Source organism: Barbus barbus (assembly GCF_936440315.1).
Source record: "Barbus barbus genome assembly, chromosome: 32".
NCBI lineage: Eukaryota > Metazoa > Chordata > Actinopteri > Cypriniformes > Cyprinidae > Barbus > Barbus barbus.
This window is the reverse complement of record NC_136760.1, coordinates 18,996,062-19,021,629: the sequence shown is the minus strand read 5'-3', so window position 1 is coordinate 19,021,629 and position 25,568 is coordinate 18,996,062. Positions and strand designations below refer to the sequence as shown.

Genomic DNA, 25,568 nt, shown 5'->3' with positions numbered 1-25,568 from the left:
ATAAGAAACACAGACAATCACAACACTAATTCAGACGGAGCATAGCTTGCAAGACATCATGATAGAGAGACAGAGAAACATAATTTTGGTGTTATTTCACGCCAAATCACTCAAAGCCCAAGTGTATTCTATCAATAATTTAATAGTTTAAGAAATAACAGAAATTTTTGACTTAGAAAAAAAGTGGAGGTAAAACCTAAGCTCAAACTCACTTAGAATAAGCAAACATAGTAACAATGGTCCCCTGCAGAAAGCAAACCAATAATCAGAAAACTTAAACCAGAAATATTCTCTGTCTGTTAATCTTTTTGATTGATTGGTTTTAAGAAATATTCTGTGATATCAAATGCAGCAGACAAGGGAAGCATAATTCCATTTCACGGTCATACAAATTACTGGTAAAGCACCTACTTTAATAAAATATTTGTGAATCATGTTCTGATTTCATCAGAATGCATAGCTATTTTTGAATACTTGTCAATAGAGAAAATTAAAAGTTTTAGTCACAGCATCTACCAGGAGGGGCTAACTGGCCCATACTAACCAGGCACACCTTGTCCTGCAGAGGTTTCCTGATATTTCTTTAGAATTATGCCTCAAGAGAATGAACACTTTCGGCAGATTTACCTTTAACCATTAACTTCTTAAATCCTGGGGTGTAAATTAGCTAAAGAAAATTTATCACATTCAGTTCAGTGGTTTCCACAGAGCTAACGAGCCCTAATTCATTCTAAGCTGTCGAGTCAGCATTCCCTCCCTCATACCTCCTATGTGATAACCTGAGTTTAATGCTAAAGGGCGATGATTGCTTTCACAACCTATTATAGTGTAGTGGAGCATTTCTTGATGATGATTTCACAGTGCAGTGCATTTTCTTCTGTGAGAGATGAAGTTTACAACAGCCACAGGGTGAGATTTATCCATTCTCACATCTACTGTATCATCACTTTTCACACCTCTTATTTCTGCAGACATTTCGATGGCCCCAAGAGCAGAGGTTTGTAAGAGCTGAAGTGTGTAATTTCTTTGATGTTAAAATACTTTCAACTATGTCCGCTTAATAGGCTGAGACAGCTATAAGTAAGCCATTTGTAGGTTGTTTTCTTTGCAAAAACTGTGTAAGCACTGTGTCTCTGCGACTTAATCACAATATGGAATATCACAAATGTTTGTGAAGCATTAAGACCTACCTAACCTAGCAACATATGTTTAACCAATGGCATAAGCTCGAGGCAGGACTATATTTTTGTCTGACCAATGGCAGATGAAGGGGAGTGTTCGGAAAACCTGTTTGAAATAGGCCTTATTCATTAAAACTTTCTACAATCTGTGCATTTATGTGCGCAGAAAAGGTTTGTACCTAATAATTATTTTGGACTTATAACAAACAGTGCAGACACACAGATAAATTTGTTCTTACATTTGTTCTAATGTTCTGGATTATTCTAAAGGACTTTCTGTGCGCAAAAACTTTTTTGGGGGGGGGGGGGGGGGGTGCACAGTCTCCTGTGAGGTCTAAGTTTAGGTGTAGGGTTGGTGTAGGGCAATAGCACATACAGTTTGTATAAAAACCATTACGCCTGTGGGATGTCCCCACTCTATCTGTCTGTGCGTGCGTGTGCAATTAAATTATTGATAGAATACACTTGGGCTTTGAGTGATTTGGCGTGAAATAATACCAAAATTATGTTTCAAGTCTTATTTTGATGTAACAATGTGGTTATATCTAAGTGTGTGACTTGTTTACTTTTCTTTAAATTATCATTCCCATTAACGCCATTATATTGTTAATTCAGACTGATTCGCGAACATGTAACGCTCACGAACACAAGAAGCGGGATTTATCACATGAGCCAATCACAGCCGATCATATAGGCCTATATCCAATCATATGGCGATGGAGGCACTGCCTCCTCTCATGTGACTTTTCCTCATTCATATTCAATTTCCCCCCACTAAACCCACCGCAAGTTTTAGAGGGGGTTGTTAAAACTTAGTGGGCTCATGGGAGGCAAGACAAGACGCGGACACCCGCTGTAACTTTACCTGTTGGTTTCACTGTTGGACAGAAACGAGTGATTTATACACTTTGTAATATTATATTTTGTATTGTATTTGTTGTTGTTTTTTTTACTACATTTTTTTTCTGATCCAATATTTTGAGGAGGCACTGCCTACATTTTTTTTATTGGAAATGTTAACCTCTCACAACAAACTCCTCTCAAAGACTGAAGAAGAAATGCACTTCATTTTATGCCTTTATTTCTATAGGACAGTAAGTGGATAGGAAGCATAGGGGGACTAGTTTGGGAAAGAGATTGGGACTCAAACTCGTGACGCCTGAAGCACAGCAGCACTAGGCCTACATGTCGGTATGTTGCCCACAAGGCTATTGGCACCGATGTAATTTAACATTTTAAGATTACCAAACACTGTTCTGTGGTCTCATTTTGAACCTAATTCGCAGTTTACTAATCGTTTTGAATAATTATTAATTACATGCTGTTATGGACATTAAGCCAGAATTTCAGTGTTGATGAGCACACCCCAAACGTAGTCTAATCTTAGCAAAATTTGGTTTGTTTCTATTTCTCATGAAGGGCAGTTGACTGGGAGGGTAAGAGCAGAACATTTTAAATGTCCAAAAATAAAGGCCACCCATATCATGTATCCTTTAAGCCTAGTTTTAGGTTTTGATCAGTGCGTTAACCCTTTTTAAGAGCACTGTGAACCAGCCTGTAAGAGAAGAGTCTTCTCAACAATTACATGTCTAATGAGACCATCAGCGCAATAGCGTGCACTGGCACCCATCCAAGCCTCTTGATTTAATTTCAAATAGATTTATGCATCTGCTCTGAATTTTTATAGGGAGGGAGTCTCACTGAACTGGTATAACATCTCTGTTATATCAGCTTGGCAAATCATAAATTCAAGCATTTACTAATGCTTTTAGCAGTATTTTTATGAGCGAATTAGTGCAATCGGATTAGTTGGTAAGCAGTTAGAAAAACAGACACTTTAAATTGTTTGTGGAGTCAATTTAGCTCTGATAGATGAATAACATTTTATGAACAGCTAATGTAACGAATAAGCAGGATAAATGGTTTGTTCTGGATATAGTGCTCGATTGAAATGTACACAATAATTCTTACACAGTTAGACTGTTTAAGAGTGTCTGTGGAAATGCAGGAGACTCAGCACACTGCAGTAAAGTTCCACCTCATTCTTATTCCAGACCTTAAACCACGTTTCCCTCGGGCACATCACTGGTAAAACTAAAGCTACTATTGACCAGATTTTTTCATGTGTTACAGAGGTTCATAAATATGAACCACACCACTTTCAAAAAGTGCTACAGATCAAAGCATTAGCAAATTGTCATAGATGTAATGTTACTGTCGTAATACCAGAGGTCATTATCACTGTACTATTGAGATTTGGCATCATGACTGGCTTGATGATCTCAACCTGTTCCCAGTTATGTGTTATTTGTATAGGTTTGCTTCCTGTTGTATTCGGTTTTTGTTAGTTCCCGTCCTCATTACATCCTCAGGCCATTTTTTTCCCTCACATTCCCAGCAGAGAACTTCAGACCTTTTCTTCTGATAAGTGTAATGTGACGTCACTCCAAGAGAACACAGGAATTCAGCAAATAGTAATTTTAATGATGAAGAGCAGAGAAAAAAAAAAAACTTTTATTTCCAACAAAAGGTTACACTTAACATTACTTTAAGACTGGACAAAGACTACAACGAAACTGAATGCTTATAAAGATCAGGAAACAAAGGAGTAAACAAGATGATAATACAAGACAGGTGAACTGGATGATAATTAACTAAACAAGGACAGGAAATACCAAATAAGGACAAAACGGAACTAAATGGAAACAGACACTTGACGTGACAATAAGGCTAATGTGTGTAGACACAATCGATGTATATGCTTCTACTCCCACCTTATAAAGTGATTCCTCATGCTGTCTGTTCCAACATCTAGGGCTTTTATCTAAAACTGTGGGCCACATCCTTCCATTGCAGTGAAGATGACGTCTCATAAATCTGGATAATCCACATGCGGTGTGCCTGGGCCGGTCTAGTGCCAGTTCAGGAAACAGGATTATGATCCGCTCAAGAAGCAGTGCTATCTGCTAGTCACATCAAACCTATCTGGTCTGAAGTGAATTTAGAAATCACTGTTTTTGCTACATAAAAAAGTGAAGGCAGTATGTGTCAAGTAAGCTCATTATTTGCTATAAATGAAAATGAGTCACTGTTATAGGTGTTGAAACCAGGTGTATTTCTGGTCATGTAGCAAGCCTGTTTTGAAATCACAGGCAGATCTCATTACAGCAGACAGGACAATATACAAAATATGTTTTGTTCTGTTGCACCCAGCATAGCTTCTTTGCATGTTTAAATGGATTTTACTAAATTGCTTTTTTTTTTATTTAGAGAAATGCATACATAATTACACCAGGTGTATACTACATACTGTAAATTATATGTGACCCTGGAACACAAAACTAGTCATAAGTCGCACGGGTATATTTGTCACAATAGCCAACAATACATTGTATGAGTCGAAATTATCATTAGCATTTAGAAATCATTAGGATATTAGGTAAAGATCATGTTCCATGAAGATATTTTTTTTAATTTCCTACCGTAAATATCAAAAAAACAAATTTTTGATTAGTAATGTGCACTGGTAAGGACTTCATTTGGACAACTTTAAAAGGTGATTTTCTCAATATTTGGATTTTCTTTTTCTGCACCCTCAGATTTCAAATGTTCAAATCTCAGCCAAATATTGTCCTATCCTAATAAACCATACATCAGTGTAAAGCTTATTTATTCAGTTTTCAGATTATGTATAAATCTCAATTTCATAAAATTGACCCTTATGACTGGTTTTGTGGTCCAGGGTCACATATGCACACAAACCGCCATGTGTATCTTCCCACTAGAACATTTAAAAGCAGCATTTAAGTAAAAGAAAAAAAAGTCTTCTTATTTACAGCTACAGAAATTATCCATTCAAGAGCATTATTTTTTGGGTCATATAGCAATATAATGCTGCTGTCACTTAATATAAACATGCAATTTCTTTCCCAGGTGTTTACCTTCACAGACATAAACGATAGTGTTTTTGTAACTCGCATGCTTTTTTAATACAAACATGTGGGTATTTGACAAATTAAGCGCAATAAGACATGAAAGAGGAATTAGTTTAGTACTCACATGCCATGTGACAGCCGCTTTCTGTGTGCGTGCTTCAAATGTGTGTGCTCAGAAAACAGCATGTTTCTATATTGTAACAGCACGGCCAGGCTCTCCGCCCAGCCAATTACCACGATCCACGTCACCTGAGTTCTGATCACACGCACCTGCACCCCATCACCATCATCACCCAGAACCACATAAAAGCACTCACCTCCAGTCACTCTGTGTCCGATCTCGTTAATCCAACGTGGACTCAATCCCTGCAAGCCAAACTCAATGAGTATTACCTCCTATACATTACCTGTTTTACTTACCTCCTGTTCTCCGTCCCGTTGTCTCCCTGTGTCCAGATTGTTCCTCTCCGTGGTCAGTTTCTCAGTCGCCCCGATCCTCATCGGCTGCTCCGCTCCTGGAAAGCACAAAGACAACACTCAGTTCCTCCCCCATTGGCATCCCAAGCCTCTTCTAAGCGGACTCTCACCTCTCATCCCCAGCCGCACTCATCCACTGCACGATATCTGTAAATAAAGTCACTGTGTGTTACACTTACCTTTGTGTCTGGCTGCGTCCATAACATATATGATATAATAATGATCTGTGGGGTATTTTGAGCTGAAACTTCACAGACACATTTTGGGAACACCTGAGACTTATATTACATCTTGTAAAAAGGGGCATAATTGGTGCCCAGTACGGAGTTGTCATATGGCAGGAATTAATTTCTACTAATTTCCTTGTTATTCTGAAAAAAAAAAAAATAAATTAAAAAAAAAATAAATAAATATATATATACTGTATATATATTGCACTATGGGAATTAAAAGGACAGGCCTTAAGGTAGACAATGGTGTGCTGTTTTTAAGTCACATGACATTTGAATGTCTGTCCAAAACTCTTTTTCATTCTCACACGTAAGACACCTGTTGAAGTGCTCCAGAAATTGCTCTGTTAACCTCATTTCTGAACATCTCTTCTTAAGGGAAATTTTTTTCAGCATCATTTTTTGCAGTAAATTAGATATTTGTATTCACAATTTAACTTTATCTAACATAATTGTACTGTAAATTGAGAAAATATCAATGTTTCCATATGGCAGCGCTCTACCACGGTGGAATTGGAGTAATGTATTTCCCCATTGGGATTTTTTTATAGATAGTTCAGTCAGGACCACTCTGTTTGAATACACTCTGTCAGAATATTTTAGAGTTCCTGAACTTTGTATTTGGCGGCAGGCTTTTCTCTGGGTTCAGATTCTGAGCTATCCACAGGCAAACCTCACTGAGATTTGAACCCCTCTTTTGAAGCCTAAGCAATTGCCAGATATTTAATATGCAACAGTTGTATATTCCAAGTAGAGTAATACTGTACTGTGAATAAATTGGACAGTTTAGCAATGAGCTGGACAGATGATATATCTCGGTGACAAGCAGTTAAGTGATCATGTATTTGCATAAGGAGGAGTTGGAGGAGGGTAAGCGCATGTCTGTGAAACAGACTATGGCAAGTGTGAGTACTTATATATCTTATTAATTGTAGTGGGAGCAGTTACGAACAGCTGAGCGTCAGCCGATGCTGCAGTCACGCCGTGGTCTGCCTGAACTATGCTTGAGCTCCATTCGTCGCTCAAACTAGATTAGCATCAATAATATCATTGCAGTTATTTATTTATTTGAAGTGTTTCTAATAGTATAGTTGTATTTATGCATAAAAAAACTAAATTATTTCTTCTTTTCAAAAAATTAATACAGCAATATTTTACAGAAAGGCCAATAGGAAGAGTGCAGAGTTAGCTCTTTCATGTGATAAGTGAGGATGAGTTAGCCTTCAATGTAGGTTAAATGATAGGGATCTACTTATTTTTGCTTTGCATGAGTTCCGAGTATATCAAGTCTATCAATTTCTAAAAGAAGTGTGCATTTAAATAAAACATAAAAACATTTAGAAAAAAAAAACTACTTTTTTGACCATTTTATATTAGACCATTCTAAATCTGTTTTGAGTTGTATGATTAAAGCTACTTCATGTCATAAAAGCTTATTTTTAAAAACATATTTCATGGTTAGAACATAATGCACATCAAGGAGGGTTAAGATGATGACTACCTCACCATTTCATGGTGTTTGTTGTCTCCACTCAGTAATGCACGTAATATGAATTTATTCTGAAAAATAAAAAAAATAAAAAAATTTTGTTCAGGAAAAAAAAAAAAAAAAATCCAGTGAAGGTGTTAAAGATGAAAAATAAAAAACCGTTTCTAATTAGACCATTTCTAAGCCCACATAAAACTTATACAACAGAATAAACCATACAATCTAGGTGCAATTTGTGATCATTCTGCTCAAATGAGCATGTAATTGTCCTTATATGACAGGTTATGTGACTCTTCCTGTCTTCTTAAGTGCTGTTGTACTTAATGAAGATTATTAACAGCTTGCAGCACTTTGCTGCTCTTGTCTGCATGGATCACATTTTTTTTAGAATCCTTCCTGACAGTCACTTTATCAGTGTTTGTTTGGATCAATTATGTCAGAAATATCGTGGTATTATGGTATTATAAAAATCCCATAGTTTCATGCTACACTACTAAATTACATATTTTGCAGGTAGATAATTATAATGCCTTAAGGCAAGTCTGTGGGCTGAACAACTATATTTTGTGTTGACATGCTGTAATTGGAACCAATCCGTATTGTAATTCTGCCAAAAGATTTCAAAATGTGACATGAAAATGTGTTTTGCTTACCCTGCATGAAACCATTCAATAAGTCTAGAAACAAATCAGGTATTGGGTAACGGCTGTATGTTACACATTAAAAGGCACTCAATCATGCTATCAAGAAAAACAGCAACTGCTTATATTAGTTGTGAAGTTAATGCGAACCATAAGGGACATGTTTGGTCATCTGCACCATGTGACCCTGCTTATGAACGAGCTGAGCACAGATAAAGCAGCACCAGAGAGGCTGTTCTCTCCCTGAGGGCTCAGCGTTTTGACTCGAAGCCATGAATTGCTGTGTGTCGCCCCCGCCACCCACCCCTGTTCTCCATTTTCACTTTCACACAAACACACAAAATACAGTGTACTGAAAACCTAGTATACCCACACTACATAGGGCCTAAACAGACACGCTACCCACTGAGAAAAACTTCTATTCTCTCTGTAAATACTGATTGTCAGAATCTGTTCATGTTCATTTAGAGCATCAAAGTTTGTCACAGTCTTTGATTCTAATCGGTGAATTATTTATCACAGTAGAGTTAGATTGTTAGATGTAAAATGCTTTTGGATTTTCTCGCTTTTTCATTATGTGCCTAATATACACTTGAGCAGTGCCTTTCAGCAGTGCTTTTTCAAAAAAAATTAAATAAAAAAGGAATATAAATGGTAACTGCAGCTGAATCTCACGGTGGGCATAGTGAGGTATTGAGCAAGCCTTTACTCTGCAGGCAGTGAAATGCTTTGATTTCATGTTTCAGTGACTCACGATACATTCATTATACAGCAGGAGTCAGCGTGTGGTTATTGAAATTGAAAATGTTATGCTTTGTGTGCAAACATGTAATGGCCAATTGAGCCATAATAAACGTCTGCGGCAAATAGGAGCAAGGAGATCTGTAATTTTTAATTCAATTTCGAGACCAACAGTCAGTGAAACTATGATGTGCTGCAGAATGAAGCTGAAACACACACAGTGAGTGTGAAGTAACAGTGCACTCTAGTGGACTCAAAAGAAGTGAAACAAAAAGGAGGCCACATTCACACAACTTTAATACATTACTTAGCCATTATTAATTCAAACATTAATATTACATATTATTTAATATTAAAATGGTTGTTTTTAATAGATTTGCAGGGTGTTGTTGAGTCCCATAAAGAACTGTTTGTGTATTATTTATCTTCACACAGCCTTAAATAAAAAAATAATTTACTTGTCACTATTACAATTATTGTTGTTGTTGTTGTTAGATCTAATAATATAATTATTAACTAATAACTATTACTATTATACAACCATATATATTTGGACACAGGCACAATTTGTATTATTTTAGCTGCTGAACAAAACATATTCAAGTTACAGTTATATAATGAATGTGGGCTTAAAGTCCATGCTCTGAGCTTAATTTGAGGGTATTTTCATCAAAATTAGAGGAAAGGTTAAGGAATTACAGCTCTTTTATATGTACCTTCCCCCTTTTTCAAGGGACCATAAATTGGACAATTGATAAAAGCTGTTTCATGGACAGGTGTGGGCTATTCTTTCTTTATTTCTACATCAATTAAGCAGATAAAAGCTCTGGAGTTTATTCTAAGTGTGCCATTTGAACAGTTTGGTACATTCTGAGAAAATAAAAAGATTGCACTGAACTCAGCAACATAAAAAGGCCTGGATATCCACAGAGAACAACAGTGGTGGATGATCGGAGAAAAACCCTTTCCCAACATCCAGCCAAGAGAAGAACACTCTCCAGGAGGTGTGTCTGGAATAGCATTCTTTGGACGACTGAAATTAAGATCAACCTGTACCAGATTGACGGGAAGAAAAAAGTATGGAGAAGGCATGGAACAGCTCATGATCCAAAGCATACAGAGTCATCTGTGAAACATGGTGGAGCAGTGTGATGGCATGAGCATGCATGGCTTGTGACAGGGGACAGAAACAGCCGGAAGAATTCTGAAGTGTATAGGTATATAGGCTACTCTCTGCCCAGATTCAGCCAAATGCAGCAAAGTTGATTGGACAGCACTTCATAGTATAAATGGACTATGACCCAAAACATGCCGCAAAAGAAACCCAGGAGTTTTTGAAGGTAAAAAAGTGGAATATTCTGCAAAGGCCAAGTCAATCTCCTGATCTTAACTCGATTAACATGCATTTCACTTGCTTTCACTAAAGGCAGAAAGACCCACAAACACACAACAACTGAAGTCAGCTGCAGTAAAAGCCTGGCAAAGCATCACAAAGGAGAAAACCCAGTCTCTGGTAATGTCCATGAGCTCCAGACTTAAGGCAGCCATTGCATTCTCAACAAAATATTAAAAATGAACATTTTAGTTATGATTATAGCTATTTGTCCTGTCCCCCTCTCTCACTCCCACTTTGCTTCCTGTCAGCTCTACATAGTCCTGTCATCATAAAAGGCAAAAATAAACATTAAAAAATCTATTGTAAATACAAATCAATTATTTGATGAAGGGTTTTTTTAATCAGTCCCATAAAGCTCTATTTTTGGTATTAAGGCTGATGATACACATGGAAATTTTTTGAGCAATGTTGCTGGGTAACTTTTGGTTAACGTTGCCGTCAAAGGGCAACCAGGTGAGACACAGGGCGCACGACCGATCTCCAGTATCCAGATAGATTATTTGTTACCAATTCTCAGTGGGGAATGTGCCTATATGCAACATTGCTCTAAAAAAAAGTTGCCTAGCAAAATTGTTCAAAAAGTTGCCCCGTGTAATATTAAGTGACAATTATAACTAACCAAAACTAAACATAATAATAAATGTTGCATCAAAACAATGACATATAACCAAAAATAACATTAAATGGAAAAATGCTTTTTATTTGTCTTTTTGCTTTATTTATTTAGGTTTTTAATATGAAACTTTGTGGCTAAATCTGTTGCTTAGGATGTCAGAAACATATTTTACATAAATTTGATGTATGATGAAATATCTTTTTGCTGTTGGTGTCTTATATGCCTTTGTGTGTTTATGACATTGGTTTGACTGATAAAACAGTCTGAGTGATAAAATGTTTTCTAAGAATCTTTGAGTGTTGAGAGAAAGAATAAAATTTTGTCCTCTTTGGTCTCTGGAAGTCCAATCATGGGTGCATTTCCCAAAACCATCGTTAGCTAACTATGGTTGTTAGTTCCATTGAATTCTTTAGGCAATGACGGAACTCGTGACCATAGTTGCTTTTTGGGAAACGCACCCCATATTGGCTGACAATCAGAATCACTGCAAAAACAGGCAATGCTACATTTAAAAAAAAAAAGGGGGGGGGGGGGTATAGATACTCTAAATGAACCACAGACATTCCATGGTTGAATCAGCAATTATGTAAGGACTGGGCAGGCAGAGAGTAATGAACAGACCTAATATGAAGTTATCTTTCCATCCCAGACTAATTTACTCGTCCAACACACTTTGATGGATTAGCTTTGATTTCACTGGTGTTTGTTGTTCTCACACCCTTTGGTCTGTCACTGACTTTCAAATGCTACAAACAAGTTGCCAAATCACTGATGCCAGGTCAGGAAACATACCGAAATGTCAACCTCGACTTTAGATGTACACACCTTAAGGCTATGTTTAAAGGTTTATTTATTTATGAGCCGTTTTTGAAGCCAAGACTATCTTTTGACCTCTTCAATGATGATGGTGTTGATATATGCACCATCACCACCACAGGCTCACGTCGACATTCATTCACAGATCTCTGCATGCCAATGCTGATTCACGTCCCAGCTAACCTCATTACAATGCCTGCTTGTATCTCCACGGGATTCTCATCCCATTTCTTTCTACATTTTTAAAGTCCACAATTTGGAGCTAATTATCCCGCAGTGGAATGGCCAGATTGTGAGTAGGAGGAGAAGATTTTTAAGTCTCGTGTAGGAAAGACCAACAGAGGATTGCACAGAGAAAATAAAAACACCAGCTATGTAAATTATATTCCTTTTGAAGCAGAAAATGGATTCATTATTGAGTACATCATGTAAAAAACAGTAACACTGCTGGTGTCAGGATGCATTAATTTCTTATCACATCATCATCCATTCGGGTCACATTTCAACACGCACTGTCATTATTGGATTAATTAGCCTATTCTCACCGTGTGTCTTTTTTTAAGTTATGATGAGGGGTAATTGAGTTGACGGCACTAACAATGTCCTCTGTGACTTCCTCGGCAAAGTTCAATGAGAAGTTAAAACAGGACATTTACATGAGCCACTCCTCATTAATCTACCTACTATCAGAATCCTTTTTATGTGATTCTTAATTTTAACACTGAGTGTTATCTAATTAGTCTGCATTTCAGCTGTTGGACAAATGCAGATGGGGGTGAGGTGAAGATCAACTAGTGCCTGCTCTCATTGTTCTGTAGTGAACTTGGAGCCCTTATCTGAGATGTTCATTAGTAGACTACGAATCTTCACAATTCAAGCAGAAACCATAATCCAACACATGGCAGACTGCAGCAGATAATAATGGAAGGTCAGTTAAATGGTAAACATTTAATATCTCAGGAATGGAAGCTTATACATTATTCCAAGGCTCTATGGAATAAGCTACTTGATTCTAATTGGTCATCTTGGCGTTGGGTATTCAGATATTACCTAATACTAAAGCCTTTGCTATAATACACCTTAGTCAGGATAGATGAGGATGAAAATGAGGCTTTGAGGGATAGGCACGCAGTCTTTACAATGGCACACACTGTAGAAAGGTTCTACATGAAATATTTTTCATAAATCGTAACACAAAACTGTGTTTATGAGTTGTTCAGAAAGATGTTTTGTTAGTTCAGCAATCAGTATGATGTTAAACAACAATACAATCCATTGAACGCACGGTAGGCCTACTTCTATCTCTCATTCTGTCCTTTTCATTCCTGTCAAAAAGTCAATGGTGCTACCCTGAATAATGCCTATACTCACCGTTGTCCATAGCAACACTGTATCTAATGGATTTCAGATAGTTTTCAAATAAATATGGAAAACTTTTTTATGCATTTTGGCTGTTCATTTATATGACAATAGTGTTTTAAGAGTCTGAAAATGAAAACTTTTGAAGTTTCAAAGTGCAAGTTTTTTAAAACAATACCATTATCATCTCTGTGTAAACTACAAAAACATAATTTTGCGAAAACTTTGTTCAAAAATGGTTCAAAAACGCAAAAGAAAAACGTTCTAATAAAAACGTTCTAAAATGTTTTACTGAAACCAGTGCTACTTACAAGACTTTCTATCATACAGCGGGCTCACTCTTGTTTCATAAATGTAACTGGTGACATCTTGATTGCAGTGAAAGATCACATTTTTTCTATAAATCAGTGTCAATTTTAAACTTATTTATGGGCACATTCTACAGAATGTTTCAAAAATATTAAGTTTGGCTAAATGCTGCTGACTATGAGAATTGCCTTATATCTGTGCACATCTGAAGTTTAATACCTCAAAATATTCCTGCAGATATAAAAGTGTGTTTATATAGCCTAGGGCAGATGTGCTTTTCCTCATATGGGTAACCCCAAAGGCTCGCCTCTGTGCATACAAGATATTCTTAGACTACCATGAATAGAAAAATAAATCAATCTTAAGTTTTCAATATCTTATTTGTTCTGCTTTGAGAGCTGATTACATGCTAAGACTACAAATCCAATTCCCATTTAATTGCTTATTAGTCAAAACAGTTTTTGTAAATTAGATAAAGCAGCAGCTTGTAGACAATATAGTCTGAAGTTTCATGTAAAATGCTATCTAGACTGTTAGCAGATGTTTATCTTTTTTGCAAGTCTCAAATTAATTTTAGAATCCAAGCATATTTCAAAACACTGTTTTCCTTTTACTGATGATTTAAACAAAGTAGATACTGTGTGTGGGAAATGCAGCAAAATGAAAAAAAATAGCAAAGCATGAAAAAATACACATATATAACATTCCACTACCTTCAAATGAAATAGGAAAATGCAGAAAGTAATTCATTTCAAGTGAGCCCTACAGTCAGTTGCTGTTTGTGTAAACAGGCATGTTGGACTCGTGACCAAGCTAAGCCTGTTCTTATCACATTGCTTTGGAGATTTCCCATTAGTAACCAAAAAAGTTCAGCATGCCTGATGAATTGTAACTGCAGAGCACCTCAGGCACTGCAGATTTCTATAGCAAGAAATCTTGAAATCTGAAGCCTTCTCAGAAGAATACAAGCTCAGAAAATTTACATAAAAATGAAACAAAGACATGGACAAAATTCAACATTCCGAGCAAAACAAATAATGTAAAACCAAAACTGAGACACAAAGGGTGAACAAAGATATTTTTCAGGAGGAATGTAGCCAGACATGTATTTCCATGCATACTTAAGTGGTTTGCATGATATTCTAACAAAGGGAACTGCATTACTGGGTCACCGCTCAACTGTAACAAAGCAAAGATTTGTTGAAAATAATAGAAGTAATTAAAGAATAAGTTTATGCTTGTAAAGCTGCAATGAGAATCCAACCATAAATGTTTCGTTTTTTATTTTTTCCAAGCACATTTATATGTGTGACTAAATCTATAGATATTTCAGTATAAAAACCTGAAACTGTTGCATTATGGGTTAGCTAAAAAGTAGGTGAATATATATATATATCTGTCTCTTTCTATTAATGTTTCTCACACACACACACACACACATCAACTATCCCCTGAGGATAGTGACAATGAATGTTTATAATGTATATGTCACATAAAAAATGTATAAGCTACAGGGCATGATGTATTCACACAGCATGAGCTGTTTTAATGACTATATCACTGATACACATCAAGGGCTCAAAAGCGCAGCAAAAATGTCATCTTTTATACCCATCTACTTTAATCTTGAGGCCTTTGTAATTGTCATTGATCACAGAGAATTGTGTGACATACTAGGAATAATATTTGAAATTCATAAGTCCAATCGAATGCCTTGGAATGCCTGCTAATGCTTTAGGGGAAAGGTAGAAGACATCTTTGTTCATGCCCATTGCTGAGGCCACTTTCATCTGCTGTATGATGTATTATCCATTGTTAAACTGAATTTGAAAACAGTAATATTGAAATGCATTTAATTAATATGTTTGGCTTAATTCAAATCTATTAATAAACCACCTTCCTTATTTTACCATAAGCTCTGACTTTGAAGAAAACGTTGTCTTTGTTGCTGATATATGTAAAACAGGATTTAAAGGAATATTTCACCCAAAATCTGCTGGAAATTTAATCACTCTCAGGCCATCCAAGATGTGGCTGACTTGAAACAGACTGTAAGAAATTTAGTGTTACACCAGTGGATCCTCTGCAGTAAGGGTGCCATCAGAACAGCTGAGGTTCAAACAGCTGATAAAAACATTACAATAATCCACAAGTAATCTACATGACTCAAGTCCATCAATTAACTTCTTCTGAAATGAAAAGCTATGTGTTTGTAATTAACAAATCCATTATTAATGTGTTTTAACTGTTTAAAACGGTTGCTTCTGGCTAAATATGAGTCCTCTATCCATTATATTGCTTTCTCCAGTGAAAAAGTTGTCTCGTGTGAATCAGAAGAGAAATAGGCACGGATCAAACAGTCCAAAACAGTGCTGAACAAATATATTCTATGTGATAGGACATTTTACTGAAGGAAATGTTATTATGGACCATAGACTGGAATTTTGTCCAGAAGTGACCGTTTAAGATTAAAATGATGGATTTGTTACAAACACGCAGCTCTTCACTTCAAAATAAGTCAATGATGGACTGGAGTCGTAAGGATTACTTGTGAATTATTGTTATGTTTTTATCAGCTCAGCTGTCTGGACTCTCATTCTGATGGCACCCATTCACTGCAGAGGATCCATTGATGTGCAAGTGATGCTAAACATCTTTGATGGCCTGAGGGTACATTTCCAGCATTTTTCAATTTTTGGGGTGAACTATTTTCTTTATATTTCAGGCCAATTGTTTACCTCTTCTGACTTTTCACTTCATGAGTGAGAGCAAGCATGGTGGTCCTCTGTTGATAAATCTTTTTCTGTGCTCTGATACTTGGTTCCTCTCGCTACCTTGGGTGATAACAAACCATGGTCAGGAGAAATTGAATTCAGATGTTTTCATTTACCAGTCTGATGTTGAAAGAGTTCTTCTGAGGTTAAGGGAACCTACAGCGCTCAACTCTCATCTCAAAGATTCTGTGCTATTTCAGGATGCAATAAATACATTGGATTTGCCACAGTGCTATTATACATTTTTTCATTACTAATTCACAATGCGCCTCTGTATTGAATTATAAGGTGAATATAAGTTGTGACCACTCTTTAAAATTATTGCAAGTTGTTTTATTAGTGTTCTACATCATCGACAATCAATGTTTAAAAAAAAATAAAAAATCATATTAATCGAAATATGACACCAAATCTAAATGACTCCAAGACATTGATAAATAATACATAAGTAAAACGTTACTTGGCATGCCACAGACAAACATCAACATCAATATTCAGTTTGGACAGAAACTGTGAGCAAATACCAAGCATTGTGGCCTAATAAGACATTCAGACAGTTCATTCAAACTCACATAAATACAATTTGATAAACACTCTTGCTTGATTAAACCTTTCAAAACAAGACACTGATTTGTCAGATGAGGATATTATTTCCATGAGACGAGGAACATTAATTGCATGGTTTATTACTATATTGCAAAGCAGATATGCTGCCAAACCTGTTTGACCCATTAGTTCACTAAATGAATTGTTATGGTATCAAACTGCAGTGTGTGTTAGATTCTGAGATGTGTAGATACACTTTTATTTTTCTACTTTTTTATGTTAACATGCACTAGAATGACAGTCTTTGGTCAGCCTTAGATTTTGTGATACAGAGCAACTCATCAATGTCAGTTTTAAAACAGCAGACCGACGGATCAAACTTTGATAGCTGAGTGATTATTTTATATTTTCAAAAACAGCTCATTTTAATTTTGCTGTTCGGCTGTTTTGGTGTTGTTTTTGCCACTTTAAGACACCCCTGTGCTTTAGCTCAACAATGAAGCATCTGCGGCATGTTTTTACTATCCAGCCTATCACTTTCTCCTTTGGTTTTTAAACCAATATCTTTTTTAAGTAGACTATTAATGATTATAAAATGAAAGTCAGTATTCTGACCTGAAAGCTATTGCAATATTATAGTCTTTCATTTCAATTGCCATTAAAACAAACAAACAAAACATCCGCACTGGTAGTAGTGTGCAATCAGCAATATAGTGAGAGGAGATAGCGCTCATTCAGAGGACAAAATGGAAATGTATTGCCTGCCTCCATTTTTACATAAGGTAATATCGCAATACTGACAAGTACACAGACACGCCAAGACTGCAAATCGCCACAACATAAAGAAATACGAACAACAACAAAGAATGCATGAAAACACAAACAATACATTCAGACATATGCATTCCAATAGAGGTAACGACTGTAGGATTTATGCTTTAGTTAGACAACAGGTTAGATTAAAGGTATACATTTATTCTCTACAAAGTACACACTCGACTATCCGATAAAGGGAGCTGCTTTGGATCTCCATTCCCACTTTGCTCGGACTCTTCCTCTTCATCCTCACTCTTCTCTATGTTGCACATGGACATAGGCACGCGAGCAGCAATAGTGGACATCTCCCCAAGGTGACTCTCTGCTGTGGCAGTGATGGCCCCTTTGTCTGATGTCTGGTTCAGATTGGTGGAGTCCAGATTGGTGACATTTCCTTTAAACATCTGGATCAGACACTTCCTGAACTGAGAGAAAGAATGTTGGATTCACTGTAAATAAGGATCATGGTCTTTCTAAATCAAAGAAACCAAACACACATATAAATTCAAAAATTGTGCAATGCTATTAATTATGCTTATTATGAACTCAAAACGCAAAAGCAGAGCTTTGATTAATATTTCCAGTCTCTGTGCCACCATGTAGAGATTTATTTTCAGTAGTTAGACCTTTGTACAACTTCTGCATTGAAACAAGGAAAAGGTCATTAAGCAAGATGTATTCTATGTAAAAACAAGGACATTCTGACCTTAATTAAAGCAGATAAGGTCATGAGAAGTAAATATATTCATTTCCTCAAGGTTTTGGTTGGACTGGATGAAAATGAGGTACCCTGGGTAATTATAATACCAGCTACTCTCTTGGTCAAATTTGTAATGCAGAGAAACACTATGGCCGGTATACATTTACAGAATAATACAAGCAGAAGGTACAAAGACAAACTGCACTGAAATGGAAAGTCACAGAAAACTTTAACTGCGTATACAACAACATAATCTGTTAAAATGTTAGATTAAGCACAGTGACACTTTACAATAATGTTCATTTAGTTAATATTCGTTAATTAGATATTATGAACTAAAAATGAAAGCCTTTACAGTATTTATTAGTCTAAGTTAATTATTCTTTTACAGCTAATACATTTTAATATTTAATTTAACATTACAATTTGTACATAAATTAACATTAATGTATTATAAACAAATACAAAAAAATGTATATTCGAGAATTAACATTAAAATATATGAATACTGAAAAAATATTTTGTTCATTGTTAGTTCATGTTACCTTATGCATAATAACTAACACATGAAACTGAGCAGTATATTTAATATTATACCAGGAGAACTGAAATAAATAAATAAATAAAATCTAGCCGTATATGTTATATTTCAGATCTATCAACTCAAGTTGACAATCAACTTTGCATTCTTCACACCAAATAACAGCAAACTTCAATGAAAAAAAATGCCTATATACATAGCCCATATATGATATGTTCATTTTGTGTAGGAATCTCTGTATGCTCAAGAGCTCTTGTGATATCCAAACACAATGCAGCATTACTGATGCTATATAAACCACCCTTATTCTCACTCTTGGGTGTTTGTTCTTGTGTCTCTATAATGTAGTCTGTCTCTCTCTCTCACATCAGAGAAATTTGCGACCCTGTGACCCTTGACCTGAATTTATTCTGGGAACAGCTGGGAAGGAATTGGGTTAGTTCTGGAAGATGTGCACAGCTCAAGGGGTCCAGCAGCCTCCACTCCAAACCACCTGGGACCCACATCCTAGGGGTGGTCATCAGAGTCACATGACTACAAAAGATCTCTTCGCCTTTTACATCATACAAACGGCACACTACAGGGACACTGAGGAGAAATTTCCCTCAATGAGCTTAATGTATGTGTAAAAAAAAAAAAAGAGATATCATTGAGCAACTGTGCAGAATGTATCGCTCATAATTCATAGCTCCTCTGAGAATACAGAATATCTTTAAAATTAAAATAGTCAGAGGTTTAAACCATTGTTTGTCAAGGATGACAAAGTAACTGAAGCAATTGAATTGTAGGACCTAAGACCCCCCCCCCCTTGGATTTATAACTCGAGAGATATACAGTAAGTCTATGGACCATTCTAGCTCTGTGAATTTTAACATTAAATATGAATATTTTGTACATTTTTGAACTAAGAAAAATGGAATTTCCTCAACCAAAACTGTCAAAGAGCATCAGATGTCTGTGATTTGTCCCTGACATATGATGAAAGAAAAAAGTGTAGAAGTTCAGACCACCTGCTCATGCAATGGCTTTTCTAGTAAAGCATAGTCAATTCTGACAAGATAGCTATAATATATTTCCCACAGTGCAATAATTCTTTAATGATGTTTTCTGCAAAAAAAAAAAAATATATATATATATATGTAATATATGCCAGGTGAGATTTACTGTCTTTGCTCCTTGTTGCTTTTCTGTCTTTTATTGATTGATGGCATAAAAACATAAAACACTACAAATCGATTCTTAATATATAAAATATAAAACCCTCTCATCAGATTGTTTCTCAGTGTGGCACCCTAAAAATTTTTTTAATAAAATGTGCAAGTGATCCAAAAATGCCAGATAAGGATGACAAATGGCAAAGACGTACCTGCTTATTCATGAAGACATAGATGATGGGATTGTACACAGCTGCAGTCTTTGAGAAGAAGGCCGGTATTGAGCCCAGGCGAGGATCAATATGAATTGTGGGACAGGCTGTGACAATAATTGAGAATGCTGCATATGGTGTCCATCCAACCATGAACGCAACTATCATTACAACGACCATCCTCGCCACCTCTCGGTCAGGCTTACGTGCATTACCCAGCCTTCCATGAGTGTTCGACACCTATTAAGCATATTAGAGTTCTAAGATTAAATGCAGTCCAAGAGTAAGTCAGCATCAACTGTTAATGTACATTAGGCACAACAAACAGAACCTCAAAAGCTTCTTTGTTGTTTTGCTAGTTTTATTCAGTTTTTGGTAATACTGTAATATTTGTTAACTATATTTAATGCATTAACTCACATTAACTAACAATAAACAATAAATTGTTACAGTATTTATTCATCTTTGTTAAAGTTAGTTAACAAAAATACTGTTCACTGTTAGTCCATGTTAGCTCAGGTCCACTGAATAACATTAATAGGTACAACATTTGATTTTAATAATGTATTTGTAAATGCTGGAATCAACATTACTTAAGATAAATTGTTAGATTATGTTAGTTACTAAATGTTAACAAAAGGAACCTTATTGTAAAGTGTTACCAAGTTTTTTTGTTTTTGTTTTTTTGCTCTTTATTCATTTATATCTGCTAAAAAGCTAATAATGAAAAACAATACAAGAGTATATTACCAACCTTTCTGAGTTTCTGCATAAGTTTGCCATAGGAGATAATGATCATGCCAAGAGGAAGGATAAAACACGTAACGAAAAAGGTGATGATGTAGGTGTGGTCGTAGTAATCAGTTGAGTACCTTAAAAAAAACAGAGACTTTAGACCTCCACAATTTGGCCTATATGTCATCTTGCAGAAGGTACTTTTGGTGTGTTCAAGTCATGTCAGAAAAAGATCATATTTACGAGTTGAATGCCACCACAAAGTAGTAATTACAAGTGGAAAATGTTTCTTGAAACCCCAAGTTTCCGAGTTAGGTTCGTGTCAATGAGAAAATATGTTACCCACAATGAAAGCAGTTTCTATTTATGTTTTTTTTTGTTTGTTTGTTTTTACAATAAAACTAGCATATTTGGATGTATAAAATATGATAATATCATGCAGCATCTTCATAAATTAAATAAAAAGATAAAAAGCAAAAACACTCCTTATACGCATTCTTTATTCATTTTTTTTTTAAGAGTTCATTTTTAGAGTTTAAAGGTGATTTTTTTTTTTTTACAGGTACATCACCATCTTGTTCTGACTAAATTGACTTGACTGCACTTGACTTCATAATTATGACTTCTCAACTAATAAATACAAACCACCCAGAGGACTTGAACACACCATTTGAACACAAAAATTTGTGTGGATAATAATGAGTTGTGCCCAAATATTTAACATTAAGAGCACACGTGCATGTTTTCCAATTGCATAATATGCTTAGTGTGCTTTGTGAAGTGCTTTGTTTGGTCCAAACAAACAATGCAACATAACAGTTGAGTAATAATAAGCACCTGCAAGCTCAAGGCAGTGTCAAAATTTGGATCACTGAGACTGAATAGAAACCTAAATTTACATTTACTGTTTAGCTGTCAGAGCTCTCACCTGCAGAAACTACATAACTCTTACTGAACATCAACATGGATACAACTATGCCCCATAACGATAAAAATATTCCCCATCCTTGGTCTTCTCTGTGTCAGTGTGCATTCCCTATTCAATAGTTTGTGGACTGTTTGTGTTCCAAGGCCAAGGCCAAGCCACAGTCACAGTCACAAATGTTTTTTACCAGTCTCTTGAAAGCAATTTTTCAACTGATGGCTGCATGGCATCAGCCTTGGTTTTATAAGTGGTTTCCTTTTTTCTGTCACAATATAACACACAGAAAGAAGCCTTGACTTGAACTCCTTATCTAATTCCACATAACCCCACTGTAAGGAACATTAGTATTCATCAATAGGGTCATACTGTGCAACTGTGGATGTTGTTCTCTTCATACATGACCATGACAGACAGAGAATGAAAGACTGTGAGCGAGAGAAGACCAAGTAATGGACAAACAGAATGTGTGAATGAAGGAATGAAGGAAGGTAGATTCATTGAAACGGTATTTTGAGCTCACCAGTTAGGTTCACATGTGGTACCAATTTTGCTGACTGTATAACTGTTCCAGCCAAACACTGGCGGGATTGTCCAGATGAAGGAGAAGGTCCAAACAAAAACAAGACCCATAGCTGCGTGCTTGACTCCCAGCCGGACATTTTTCAGAGGACGACAGATCACAAAATAACGCTCAAATGCCAAGATTGCTAAAGACCATAAAGCCACAATACCTAGAAATCAAGAAAGTACACCCATTATTGCTGTGCTGAGTCAGTATACATGTACTGACATTTAACAAGAGATGAAAACAGAAGTTCTGTAACTTTTACGGTTAAATTGAATTCATAAGATTCCAGCTTGCTTTTCAGAAAAGCAATGAGCATCATGGGAGGCAAGAACAACTAATGGATATTTACTGCAAGGACGGGAAACTCCTCAAGTACAAATAAGACCCTGATTACATGATTGCAAGAAACTGTGGAAGCCATTAAGCCACCACATAAGAAAAAAAATCATGCTTTGGTGAATCACAGTTATAAGTTAAAAGGCAAAATGAGAAGATAAAAAGTTAAGATAAAAACTTTTGTCATAATTTCAACTTTATATCACACAAGTATGACTTTGGATCTCATCATTTTTAATTTCTAATTTAATGTCATAATTATGATTTACCAAAACATGATTTTTATTTCTTATGTAGAAGAAATGGGTTGATTAGTAAAACAAAGGCAAATAGTAAAACAAAGACTTTTTTAGGTTAGTAAAAGTCTAGTATTTTATCATTACTACATTTATGACAAGTCACCACTGTCCAGGGTGTTTCCCTGCCTATAGCCTGAGATGCTGGGATTGGCTACATATTACTATGACCCTGTGGTTTGGAAAATGGATGAAAATTTATTATGGTTTACTACAATAACTATAGTTCAGCTATTTGCTGATATGATAAATAATCTGGCAAAGAAAGAAAGAAAGAGAGAAAGAAAGAAATCCAATAGTGAATTGTATCTATTCATAACTGCAGTAGTCACTGTAACACACTTTTAACACAGTCTACTCATTTTTCCTTTGATACTAGAAGTAGTCACTATCCCAACAAGTACTGCTTACTAATAAATTTACTGGGGATAATTCCTGGTAGGTAGTAAATAAGAAATAATACTAGTATTTTAAGAATAAAACTAGAAAAGGCACCAGCAACAAGTGGAATACATACTACAACAGAACTGAATGACAAGAATATCCAATTTATTACCAATAACAGTGGAATTGTCTCTGGAAGTGGCTAGTAGCAAAGATATAAATACTAATAAATAAATACAATAAACGGTATTAATATTTAGTTTAAATGCATAAATGTTACACGTCTTGGTATAGTTATATAATAACTCACCGAAAAAAGTGACAGCGAATCCCTCCAGCACACACGCCCAGACGCCCAGGAAGAAGTAACCTCGTGCATTAGTTAGAAAACTTATAGTGCCTCCTGTCAGTGAAACTAGAAAATCAGCAACAGATAAATTAACAATGATGTAATTCAACGGTTTCCTTAACTGTTTGAATCTAAACGTCACAAGCATAACGGTGAAGTTCTCTGTTATAGACAGTGAAGTCACTATGAACATCAGACAGGCGAGGACAGTGTAATTCCAGGGCGCAACAGACTTCAGGGGACCAGAGAACGGATCGTCCGGGGTGGAGATGTCGGTGGACTCGGTGACCGAAGACCCAAACGATTCCATGACAGCGATTAGGGCGAGCATCGGGATGAAAAAGATCAGGGAAAAAGTCATCAAATCATCACTAAGGAGCTTCTTGAAAGTCCAAGACAGGTGTTTTTATACTAACTGCGCACTGTAAAAAATAATTAATACTAACTCAAACACACACATAAATAAGTCTAAAATGAATTTGTGTTGTATACGTTGACTTATTATTTATTTCTTTATAATTTTTAAAATATTCCAATCTTTTCTAGTAAAGCTAGTAGAAGTCCAGAAGAGCGCCTCTGCGTAAAGGTTGCAATTAAACGTCACAGGTCCGCTCGCTTTGCGTCCACAGTTGAGCATAAGCATGTTCATGATGTTCTCCTTTATATATGCAGTCCGTCAGCATGGCCATCTCAATCCCTCGGGGTAATGAGAAAAGTCCTTTTCCAAGTTTACCGAGACATTTCAGAGGGGCGTCACGCGCTTTGCTCTCTTAAAGGTGCACGCAGTCGTTTTTAGCTAATGAAAAAGTTTTACACATAGAGTACCTTTGAAAACGGTCATTAAAATAATACACATTCACCTGAGATGAAGTCTCCGGGCATATCACTCTTCTAAAAAAGATAAAAAGCTTAAAGAAAAGACTATTTTATTCTACATGGGCATCTTCACATTACTTGTTCTGTTCTGTGCATATTTCTCTCCTGAATCAAACAAGATATTTCCACTGGAGATATACTTTTTCACTGCAATGTTATTGATTGAGGTCAATACTCAGCTCAAAGCAAAGGTTAATAAATATCTTAACAATGGATTTGTTTCTTAGCTTTTCACCTCACAAGATGTTAACTGATAGACTGGAGTTGTGTGGATTTCTTGTGGATTATTGTGACGTTTTTTTATCAGCTGTTTAGACTCTCATTCTGATGGCACCCATTCACTGCAGATGATCCATTGGTGAGCAAGTGATGTAATGCTGTTTCTCCAAATCTGTTCTAATGAAGAAGGAAACTCGTCTACATCTCGCATGGCCTGAGAGTGAGTAAAAAATTTAATTTTTTGTGTGAACTACTCATTTAATGCAAAGTTTGCATTTGTAAAAAAAAAGAGATCAGTTTAAAAAATTCACTGCATATTTCTAATGTGCTAAATATTTTTGACATGAGAGATTATTTGATGAAAGTGTGTCAAAATGATCTTCTCCCATAGATAATGTCTGAAATGCCTTCTTTTCCTGCCTCAAACTGACAAGAGTGAAAATACCAGGAGTGATTCATCTGCTACAAGATAAAACCGCATAATTAACTGTGCAGATTTCCTAGAAGGAAATTATTAAGGAAAGTAGGAAAATGCAAGAAACTGAGATAATATCAATACACAAGTGTCTTGTCTGTAACATTTCTCACTGTCCTCACATCCTATTCAGATGCTTAGAAAGAACATTGCCACAGCCCTTGCATATGTAAGTAATTTATGCATCCTGTGAGGATTGATCAACAGTATAGAATGTAAAATTGTTTTACTTGCAACCACAGGCATGACAGGAAAATGAAAGTGTTCAATTGTTAAGACTAATTGCTATTTTACTGCAAAGTAAGGGTCGATTGATCATTAGTATATTTAATTAACTTGAGTAAGGTCCATCTAAGTAGTGCAAGGTTGCTTCGAGGATGGATCTTTTTCTTTGAGGAAAGATTATGTTTGTGTGTGTGTGTGTATGTCTGCCACATCGACTTTTTTGATTTCCAGTTATACTAATTTCCAA

General features: G+C 35.9%; 1 protein-coding gene across 1 annotated transcript; it reads right to left on the bottom strand.

The window, feature by feature from the left end:
* Positions 1-16,293: 16,293 nt before the first annotated feature.
* LOC306852582 (vertebrate ancient opsin-like) lies at positions 16,294-23,857 on the bottom strand (the record flags this gene model as incomplete). Its single annotated transcript, XM_079389529.1, has 5 exons — positions 16,294-17,751; positions 19,934-20,173; positions 20,688-20,805; positions 22,114-22,324; positions 23,488-23,857. The coding sequence occupies 5 exons, from the start codon at positions 23,855-23,857 to the stop codon at positions 17,491-17,493; spliced, it is 1,200 nt and encodes a 399-aa protein (XP_079245655.1). The 3' UTR covers positions 16,294-17,490.
* Positions 23,858-25,568: the final 1,711 nt, after the last annotated feature.